We start from the raw sequence: 11890 nt of genomic DNA on the forward strand, positions 1-11890 counted from the left end.
GGATTGTGTGTTTAAAAACTCACCACTTTTCTTGTCCATCATAGGAATAGGAGTTCTCAGTCATCGACTATGCCACGGTTGGATCTGGCAGCCTACACAAAACAGAAATCTTTGTTAAAGATTGTTGTAAAATATAGCAAATCTATCCATTATTGTTGTAAGTCATCATTCTGCCATCTTGTTTTTTTTTCAAATGAAATAAGTAAGAGTGTCTGTCTGGTCATTTTGGATAAGGCTCTTGAAAATGCACCCTGAAATGGCCAGAATGTTTATTTTTGTTTAAATAAATTGGCCTCCAAATTTAACTCAAAGACAAAACACATAATCATTTGCCTCTTTGAGTAAAGATTTTCAATAAGCCACATAAACCATACTTCAGCCTAGGCTTGGTTGCCAGGGACAAAAGGGTACAGAATATGTGAAATACGTGTACACAACAATACATGTGTTGAGATATGTAACAGTATTTAGGTAAACCCTGCAACATTATGTCAAATGTAATACTAACCCTGTAATACTTTAAAGGCACAACAACACACAGCAAATAATACAATGAAGTATACATCAGGGCACCAGTTTTAACTGCCCAAATTGTTATAGTGAGGAGAGGAAAAGCATTATAATGAATGGCTAATATGCAGCTATGACATTAAGTGTTACAACAAAGGTAAATATGCAGTTAATTATTTTGCAGTCTCAGCAACAAATCATACCAAACAACAGCAAATATTAATGGCACAATGAGGGGAAAAGCAGCACTATTGTATCCATTAACCTTATTTAATTTGCTTTGCTAAGCCAGACCTTTAAAATATATTTAATTGTCGACACAACCCTGGACAGGCCCAGAGAAAGGAAACACGTTCCATCTGGAGCCACTGTGTTTCATTTGTTCCCCTTGGAGAAGCAGAAATCAGAGCTGCTTGCCCATTTCTTTTTTTTCTTTTTTACAATAAGCTTACTGAAAAGTAGAACTAAGTGAGTCAAAAAAAAAAAATTAAGAGAGGGGAGAAAACCTTTGAGGACTTTCGAAAAGCCTCCTAATAAAATATCCAATATATCTAAAAAAAAAAAGTCAATACAGCAAGATTTGAGTGAGTTGCACAGCTCGGTTCCATTTTAAATGAACACTTAAGCCCTGGGGGAAAAATATAATTTTTTAGACTCAAGCAAATAGGTACAAACTATTTTTGCAATTTCCATGCAAATGTTGTCACTTGAGACAAATGTCTGCCATGAAGAAATCATATAGCACAATGAACAGAAGCTCTGGTTTAACAAATTATTGAATTCAAACTTCAAGATGTGAGATGTTAATCAGCATTTACATTTCCCAAGGTGGTATACAACAGTATTTCATTGTGCAGCATATTTATTGAAACAAGCACAACAGAAGGATGCTTTAATGCATCATTTGTTAGGATGCCCCTGAATTAGATGTTGCTAACTATATTATAACTGATGTTCTATTGTGATGCAAATAGTTGCCACAGTGCAGGTATGTGTAACAGTGTTTCCTCTGTCATTTTTCAATTTCTTTCCTATTTGGTATCAATTTAAAAGTCAAAGAAGATAAAGTTCTAGGGGGAATATGTTAAAAAACAGTCTTTAGAACACTTTTTCCAGTTGAAGTGGCTGTTTTATTGAGGCAAAAGAATCAGAACATGAAATTCCAGACAATCGTTTGTTATACAAAAGAAATGTCAAATGCATAAAGACTCTGGACAAACCATTTGGTATTTTCTGTGTATCAGTTCAGTTCTTTCTTCTAAAGAAACTTTTAACTGACCCGACACCGGCTCCAGTAAATGCTGAGTAGGTTTATTTCAAAGCAAGGATTGCATGAGCCGGCAATGCAATCAATCAAAATGACAGCCAGTCCAGCAAGCAGCTTAAACAGGAACTGTGACCAGCTGTACTTGGCCCCTATACCGTCTATAATATAGATAGAGCCCTAATAATGAAACAAACTGGTGACCTGGGGCTGAAATGTTGTCTCTTTTACTGATGAACAGATATCTACACACGTATAAAAACACAGAGATGAACTGACTGACAGCCTTTGCACAGAATCTGACACCATGTGATTGTAACCATGGTAACCATACTTCAATTCACTATTAGCCCCTGGAGTCAGGAGAGCATAAGCATTCCTGACTCCTCCTGACAATTAATGCGACTACAACCGGCTTGCTGTCCTTAAAGGCTTAATTAGCCGATCTGGGAGCAGAAGAATGCTGCATGTAATTGCTGAGTGAGGTACAGGCAGACCCCACTGGCAATTATACACAGGGGGCAGGCAACAAAACCCTTCTTAATTAGATCATTACCAGAACGGAGAGGCAGAGGTAGAGTTGGAGTGAATGGAACAGAAACATGGGAAACTTTAAAAATAAAGGCAGGGAGAAGAAAAGGAAGAATAGATAAAGAGCGGAGAATATGTGAAGCTTCCGTTTGGCAGGAGGGTACAAAGTAAGTGACAGAAGGGAGGATGTGGGAAAAAAGTTACTTGAAAGAACTGCCAGAAAACATCGGAACTAACCTTCCCCACAGTGATGTAATTTTTTTTTAAGTATCCTCCTTTTTAATTAAAATCACTCATTGCTTTTTGACTAATGAAAGTCCTCAGGGCAACAAAATCCTATTGTATTTGGTAATGTATTTGTTATATGGATCATTTTCCATAAATGATGAGCAATAGCATAAGTCTGTTAACAATTCAATGAAAAAGCACACATTTGTATGTGTTAGCTGTAACAGCACAGTAAGTTGTCAATGATCCATGTTAGGCTATTGATTCAATATTGGAAGCCCCTGATGATGCATGATTCATTCTGGATTACAGTCATAATGACTGAGCAAAAGCTCATAAAGGCTCAGCTTATCCAAATACAGGCTACACAAGGCTAAGGTAGCCACGGGTATGTGTGTAGGAAGAGTGTGTGTGCCGGCATCATTTTAGTCACTCTGAACCTTTTTTTCTCAGTGTGTGTGCGCTTCAATTGCTTGCAGTATGTTGATATATGTGTCTTGAACAGTCTGCCACATGCACATAATAACCCCATAAATGACATGCAGTAATCACTCAACACCAATCCAATAATCATGGCAGCTGGTCGAGAGGCGACGACATTGCTAATGCGAAGCCCGGAAGACAGGAATAATGAAAGTATAGTCAATAAGCTCATATTGACAGACAGTTTTCATTTGCCATCAGCGTGGAAACCTCAACCAAATGTATACCGTTTTTGGGGGGGGTTCTTTGAAGTATAGATGTGGGAACTCAAATAAATGGTCCACGTTGTTGTAATATTTCCAAAACTCACAACAATCACTCAGAGAAAACTGCGATTTCTGCAAACACAGCATGTTATGGTATATAGATTTTGGGTACAATGGCTACCAAGCTATTTCTAATTAAAACTTGCACCCACTCCTCGATTCACACACCGTACATACACGCAAACGCAGCAAATAACCGCTGACCAAACCAACCCAGGAAAGGGGGAAGAGTTAATTGAATGTCATGGGTCATTACATTGGTGTGCCTGTGCACTGGATATTGAATTAGTCTGATACACTGACACAGAGCAGGCATGGATAGAAGACAGGCCAACAGGAAATAAGATTTGAGATGGCAAGCAGGGGACAGGAGGTGGGCGGTCGGGAGAGAGAAAGCGAGTGAGAAAGTGAAAATGAGGCAGAGATGGGAGTGGCAGCTGTACTCACTCACATCTCAGACAAGCAGAGCAGCTTTACCGTTAATTTATCCAACTCTTTCAGTCATTTTCTGTCTCATACTCATCTAATTAAAAAGAAAAAAAAAACACATGATTGCATTACAATCTCTCGCACGCACGCACACACACACACACACACACACACACACACACACACACACACACACACACACACACACACACACACACACACACACACACACACACACACACACACTGCACACTGCACAATGGCTGTAGATATAGTAATTGTGTTCTTTAGCTATGTGAAAGCAGCAGCAGGGGGAGAGAGAAACAGGCAGTGAAGCAACAATAACCACAGTCTCAAGTCGTTATCACAGCCCTGACTGGGACCAGCTATCTCTGTTTACCTATGTACTACCTTGAGAACGAAGACAGAAGTGTCCAGCTTTTATACGCAGACTCTCAGCCTGAGAGAGACACAGACAGATTCTCAAGAGCACTTTTGCAGACAAACACAGGGACACCGCTTCAGACACAAATGTAAAGTACTGGATCTTCGGTTAATGCCTACTGCAGCACAATCTTACAGGAGTGCAATTTCAACAAAGCAAGAGAAGATTGTATCCCATGGGCCAGCACACAGAAATATTACTTTGCAATCTAATGTGGGTGTTTAAAGGTACCTCATTAACATTTAAAGCAATTTGAGGAGATTTAAACATTTAAGGGATAATCAGTAGCCTATTTTCCACATTTGTTTCTAAGTTGTACTCCTCACCAGATTAATTGTTTCAAAAAGAGGCAAGTTTGCAAGGTTTAAAAGCTATCGGTAAGCATGTTTGAATCAATCTAATCTTGAAAGCATTATGGTTAAAAGCCAGTCAGTCAATAAATGTGCATATTTGATGTTATGGATTACAACTACTTGCGCACACCTTCATAGAAGCACGGACATAAAGTGCAGTTTTTCCTGTGGCATTTTAAACTCAGCAAGAAAGACATTATAGAGTATTACTTCTACAAAGGTAAATGGAATTCATTAGCAACTAAATGCACCATTGCTTGATACAATACACGTTTCTGTCACACATTTAGTTAGTCTGGTTTGACCAGTTGTTTATGGTAACTAACGCTCAGCTTTAGACAGATTGATAGACTGTGTAACTATGTGCAATTTTGTTACTTTTTACTGGAGGTTAATGTTAACATCATATTTGTGGTATTTGTTATTAACTGACTCCGATTTCAGAGGAATTTCTGATGACAAGACAACTGGGAGCTGGAAAGTTTCTGATTGCTGTAGCAGATTGAATGAAGGACACTGTTGACATAGAGAACATGAAGACGGACTAAGCACTGAGATATCAGATAAATGTCTCGAGGATCTGTGGGTGCTCGGCGGGAACAGATCAATCCCTCTGCTCTACAAGAGCCATTTGAGCAGAGTCTCTTCCATCCCACTCCAATCGAAGATTATCTCTGTCTACATTACAACGACACTCTTCTACTATAATACAGCTTGTGGACCAATTTGGCTTTAATCATCTCTACTCTAGATCCGTCTGGCCCCCTCTCATCATCTATAATTCTTCTTTCAGTCCTAATCCAGTACGATCTAGTCTAGTCCAGTCCAGTATGACAATGTCTGCATTCACAGGCAGCCAGATTGTTCCAATTGTGCTACACAACATCTGGCTATGAACCCCAGAGAGAACATGACTGGGAGCTTCTGTCGATGAGCTTCATTAAACACTGGCTAAACCCTCCCGCAGGGCTGTTCAGAGGAGGATACTGTTTTATTACAGGTCAGTTCAAACTCTCTTTTCCATGAGGAACTGCAAGTGAAGATAAGGGTTTGCACTGTGTGTTTAAAGAGAGTGTTAAAAACTTCAAACATTTCTGAAAGCATATAAAACAATATTTCGAAGCTCACTGCAAATGATAGAAAATACTGCAATACAAAGAAAAAGCACAAATTGATGGCTCTAATATGTCTATCTGTTTTTCATTTGCGAGTTTCCTTTGACTCTGTTTGAGGAAACTACTTGTTAGGACATCAAACACTACAGGGCTCAAGGACTTCACTGGTGTTCAGAAGGATGAATAAGGATGTACAGGAAGCATGTGACCTCCAGTCTCTTTCTCGTCAACTTGGAGAGACTTGGTGAGGCTGCTGCTGAATATAACACCTCTGTTGCTTTGTAGCATGTGATAGATACACTGATCCCATTGATTTACATGTCAACATGTCAGTCTATAGAGACAACCAATAAAAGCAACAGAAATTATGTTTATCATTTTAGGAGGATATCTGGCCCTTTATTTGTACAACTCACAGTGTTTAGGGCCTTTTTCACAAAAAGCCTTAACCAACACAAGCAGAATCACTTTGCACATGGAGTCATATCGTTCTTTTTTTGAAAAACATTGATGCTTTACCTTTTAGCAAGGCTATGGGCACTCGACATAACTCAGTTACACTATATTGCTCCTCTCAAAGTATAAATTATTTGAACTTTAACTTAAAGTGGACCTATCATGCTATATTTGAATAATATATTGTAGGGCCATACCTATATAAAACATGTCTGTTAAGTTTTTTTTTCAAAATACCAAACAGATCATGCATTTTAGCCATGCCTCATTTCGCTCTATTTGCTCTTTTCCAGCCTTGTCTTCACAAGGGCTGATTCTGTGGCAAATGAGTTGCATCTGACCACGCCCCCTGCAAAGGAGGGGGGCGAGGCACGAGCGTCATGTTACCATGCTGTTACCATGCCACGCAACCTCTCATTCCCCTGATAGGTGGATAGTTGCCCGTGTACTGTAGGCGGAGCACCCCGGAGGATGGGTTAAGGAACCCCACGGTCCTAGACTATGTCTTAACTTAGGCTAAACTTAACAAAAGACTNCGGAGCACCCCGTTTCTGACATCAGAACAATTCAAATCTGGATCAGTCTGTATCAGATCCGTTGCAGCCCCAAGAGATTTGGGTATGGAGGAAAAGAGAAAGGGTTGTGTTTTCTGACACTTGGTGAGTTCCCTGACACACCGGGGACACATATTCATGTATAAAAGACGTACAAAAGTGCATTTTGCATGATAGGTCCCCTTTAAGTTTGTCCTTTAAGATTACAGATGAATGAGGAGTTTAAACTGTAAGAAAGACTCCTCTTAAAATGAAAAATAAAACATTGTATGTCATTATATGTCAACAATCAGACAGAGCTCCAATGTTTAGTTTCCATTCTGCATTAAATGCTATTGTACCATACAGCATTGAGAGTAAAAGACAATGCATTCTTCTCTTTTTTCCCCTTCATGGTTAAAATAATGGGTTATAGCAGGATTAAGTGAAATGAAACGTTCAGATACTCTGCTTAGTCTCAGAAGAGCACAGCTGCTTTCTTTCACCGCAGACCCTTTCTGTAATGACGTATGTAGTATTTCCTTATACTGGAGCTGCACACAAGCTGACATACTGTACTTGTATCTTTGTTAAGAGGCTGCATGTGTATAAAACAGTGATTTACCTGCAGCTCATAAGCAGTACCTGCAAACCGCGTTGGTGCTGCAGCCTGTCAATCAAATAACCCTTTTATTCTCAGTCATATGACACCTGTACTATGTGATCGGCTATTTTTAGTGAGTGACCACAGGAGGGAAAGAGGAAGAATCACTTTCTCCCTCTGCATCATACAAGTGATTTTAAAAGTTTGAACTATTTTCAAAAGCGGTTTTGGTTTGTGGAAAACAGTGTGTATGGAAATGAAACAAAAAAGATGCGATTTCAACTTTATCTGCATTAGCGTGGACATGACCTTAGCGTTACCACCCGTATCCTGCTTCTGCCTCGTCTGTCAAAGGACAGATAACTGTTACGCCGTTCCCTCCCTGCAACTGTTTTCTTATCAGCCTATCGCTCCATCGCTTTATCCGCTCTTAACACAGAACGTATGCACCTTCCTTTTTCAGGCGGCTTCCCTCATGCCCTAGTGGTATTCTAGCACGAGGAGCAGCTGCCTGCTTTCATTTGCAAAAAAGGAAGTGACACACCATCTATTATTCATTGGAACACACAGCATACCCCTTCTAGCTGGGGCTGCGTTAGCATTACGGCTACATCCGCTCATGGAAGTTAATGAGGTTGGTGAAGTAATTGCAACCGCTAATTTGCATGTGGGCCATCGGACTGTTCCTATGTTAGCAGATGTTCAAAGGGCTCGAAAACGATGGTAGAGGAGGTTAGAATGAGCAGTTGGAGATGGTTGGCAGAGTAAAGGATGGCAGGAAGATAGAGAGAAGCAAGGGAATGTGGTTTCTAGAAAGTAATGAAAAAAGCGAGAAAGGGTGACAGAAATGAGGGGAAAGCATAGGAATGAGAAAATGGGGAAGGTGCGCAACGGAGGAGTAGATCACTTACAGCGCTGCCATGTCACATTACATCTCCTTCCATTGACTATGACAGGTAAAAACAACTCACACAAACACCAAACATGCATCAAATATTTAAATATACAATATGGGCAAGTTTCAACTTATGTATTACACACCACACTCTCACAGAAACAGGGGTTATAAATAAATCTGGATCCCCTGCTCATTAATTATCACTTCCAACTAACACAGCCAAAAATAGAGGAGACACACACACACACACACACACACACACACACACACACACACACACACACACACACACACACACACACACACACACACACACACACACACACACACATGCACATAGAATAAGATATGTGTGCATGGAAGCACACACAAACATACATTCACATACAATTCATTCCCTCTCACAGTCACACCCCCCTGGAGGAAAAGACACAAACTAAAGTGTGAAGCCAGGTGGCTGTGCAGAGCGGGAAGGACGACTCTGGGAAGAAATCAATACTTCCAAATTCACACTCTATTGATCTGAGCGTGATGACAGCCTTTCAGCTCGGCGTCCACACACACACATCATCACACACAGACAGGATACAAAGAGTTGGCGGATTGCCACACTGAGTAGCTCAATAAATGTCACTGTGTTGAGTGTTTGTGAGAATGTCTAAACCTGTAAATATACAGTCGATGGTCTGAACACATGTATGATTGTCAGCCTGCCCATTTGTTCCTCCCACATTTTGTCAGCTGCTCAAGCTGTGTGTGGAGAGCAAACATTATGCGGGGAAAAACACCATCCTGCCTCTCCCTCTTTCACACATGCATCTACACATTTATACATACACCTACTTTCCTTTTCTCTTCACACTATTTGTCTCACATCCCAGGCTAAAACATGTGACCTATATGTTCTACCCTGCAAAAATAGACCGGGAAAGAGGGTGTGAGAAAAGAGAGCGAGGTGAGGTGTAGCAGATCGAGGAAGAGGAGATGAGCAATGTTAAGTAAACTAAATAGAATTATGGGCGATAGAAACTGTGAGATAAAGAAAGCAAATTGTTCATGAGTGAAAACAAGGAGTCAGAAAAAGGGAGTAAATTCTCAGGGTGATGTTTGCCTCTCACCTGCAATGCAGCTCCACTCACCTCCTGTCCTTCCTGTTTCTGTGAGTGCTACTGACCCTGTCTCTCTTCTAACCTCAACAGAGAAACAAAGTGAAACACACAAAAACAAAAGGAGGGAGGGTGGGAACGGGGTGGAGGTGGTGGTGGTAGAGATTGTGCTGAGGGGTGGAGGGAGGAGAAGAGAGGCTCTCTATATGCTCTCCTAGTATGATACATTCAATAGCCTGCCTTTTGCAGTCTACTGGCCCAAAAAACTAATCCCACACTCAATGCTCGACACACAAATGTAGTAATCAACCACTACTGCTTCTCTGTAGTGCAGCAACTTAACGTGTAGATGTGAGTGTGTGTAAAGCTCAAGATGTTCTGAAGTGCAAATGACCACAAGGGATACATTATGCAGAGTCCTGTGTGTGTACTAGGGGTCTGTGTGTTCAGTCATCTACTGGTGTGTTTCTGAGGTCGTGTGTATGTGCATTTAGCCTGCGGGCACACGGCCTGCCCTACAGTGGACTCCCACCATGGTGTGCATGCACCTGTCTAATTATTACTGCAAAACCCCTGCTGTGCTGCCCTAGGGCCACACAAGGCCTGCTTTGACCAGGTCAAGCTCCACACAGGATCAAAATTCCTTTTTTCGAAGCTTTAAACTAGCCTTGATGGGGTATCATAAATTGAACGAGTAACCCCTTAGTCAGTTCTGTCCATCTTAATAACAGGAAGCAGTGAAATGAGTAAACCAGCTGGTCAAGCTGGCTCTGTCGTGTAAATGAGGTAAATAATTAACAGCCCTTAAATAGGCTAACTGCTTGGGATAATGGGTCGTATCTCTTATCTCGCTCTTGCACCTATCCTTCAGACCACCAACGCTAATTCCCCTTTAAGGGAATGTGTGGAACCCATTTTTGAAAAGCAAACATCCATCCAAAAAAAGCTCAGCAGCAGGCATGCAGGATCTGTAAAATATAGCCTCACATTCTGGTTCGTGATGCCATGAGAGTGCAGAAATATACAAAGTCCATGAAATATTTATATGGATATATGGCATAGCTGTAGCGATGCCAGGGCTCTAAATCAAACCTGAATGGCTCTATCCTGAGGCCAAAGGGTTTATTTTCATTGAGACTGGAGAGAGATAGGTTGACACTCAGTGCTGATATACTGTAGAGAGCAACTGCTATGGGTGCACTTTAATGTTGTCATTAATTACTTTGTTCACTTTTAGTATGCTGTTTGTAATGATTAAATTAGAGTAAAGAAAGCACAACATGTGAGGATGTTTTAGGAGGAGTCAAATGTAAATGCTTATCCGTAAAAACAACCAGACAACTGGTTCAGTATCGTGGCTTTGCATCAGTGGAGTGCAATACATGTTACATTTCAGGAATGGGAACATAACAAAGTTGGTTGGACCTTCCGCATTAGTTAGGAAAGACATTTCAGTTTATTTATTTGCTTTAAAAATGATTAAAAAAGACATGGTGCTTTTCTTTTCTCAGTGTGTTAACTTGAAATGAAAAACTTTGTCGAACACAGACAATGTTCACATCTCTGACTAAATCCTCCCCTCTCTCTATGTGTCCAACACAATGCATAACATCAGCTCACATCCTTTCATCTAAAGCAGCAGACTGAAAGAGGGTGTAATGCAGCCTAGAGGGTTAAGCTTCCCTCTTGCAGATCACATGAACCGTCTTCCGTCAGGAGGCCTCAGATCCCACCTCAGACCTTCAGGACTTGTAGAGCCTCTCTCGTCTTTTCTCTGTTTGTCCTGGTTTGACGTTGTCTGTCCATCTCACTTGTTCTTTATTGAAATAAATAAAAATGCAAGGTCTATATAGTGTGCACTGCAAAAAAATGGTTGGGAATAAGTCCCTGCCTAAGTTCATGTGCCTCTTTGTCTTGGGGAGGGGAAGATGGAGCACACACAGTAATACATGGTATTAAAGTCACCCTTCATGGTGGGGGAGATTCACATGAGACCCTGGGACCTGTGGGGAAATAGCTCCTTAAGATGCTTTTCAAAGTAAGGCAAGGGCCTAAAAGTAGCCCTTAGAGAGGGTGAGGCTCAAACTAAATATGTTGTATGTTGTGTTTTTTCACCATGTTGTCTTGATATGGAAATTTTTTCTCTATAATCAGTATTTCTCCCTTTGCTTTTGTCATAATATAAGAATAGGTGTGGGAGTACAGCTTGGTGACTGCTGAAGTCTGGCACCCCAGGCTTCTGCAAATGCATGTGTTTGAATGTGTCTGGCTCTGTGAGAAAACCCAAAAAATGTTTTTACTGCTGCACCCCACAGCTCATAAACATACAGTTCAGCAGAACAGCTGGGAGTCATATGCTGAGTTTTATTTTTCTTACTGTGGGAGTTACAGAGAAACAAAAAATAAAGAATTCATAATATGCAGAATGATAACGGATAGTGGCCACAGCAAAGCACTGCTATCAGTCACCAAGTGTTACTCCTCACCCTCAGGTTACACTGTCAAATATCTTTGAGACTTTCCATGCAATTATCCAATTCCGGGAAAAGCAAATAATTACATTTTGCGTTAAACTGTAAGGTATACTTTACTGCTTATCATTTGTAATGCCTGCTGTGTCTCATTATAATATGTGTGCTATTATTAAAGTTTCAGGTTCACTAGCAGCT

At 40.7% G+C, this 11890-nt stretch overlaps 1 protein-coding gene across 1 annotated transcript in view; it reads right to left on the reverse strand.

The window, feature by feature from the left end:
* The window catches only part of kank4 (KN motif and ankyrin repeat domains 4), a 40543-nt gene extending 31280 nt beyond the window's left edge, over positions 1-9263 (reverse strand). Inside the window, exons 1-2 of the mRNA XM_010786461.1 lie at positions 9234-9263; positions 24-92 (exon numbers count right to left, since the gene is read on the reverse strand). Coding sequence (XP_010784763.1) covers positions 24-42 — 19 coding nt within the window. The 5' untranslated portion in view covers positions 43-92; positions 9234-9263. The remainder of the gene's footprint in view (positions 1-23; positions 93-9233) is intronic.
* Between the last annotated feature and the right edge of the window lie 2627 nt (positions 9264-11890).

Source organism: Notothenia coriiceps, unplaced genomic scaffold, assembly GCF_000735185.1.
Source record: "Notothenia coriiceps isolate Sejong01 unplaced genomic scaffold, NC01 NC01_scaffold00029195, whole genome shotgun sequence".
In the NCBI taxonomy this organism is placed as follows: domain Eukaryota; kingdom Metazoa; phylum Chordata; class Actinopteri; order Perciformes; family Nototheniidae; genus Notothenia; species Notothenia coriiceps.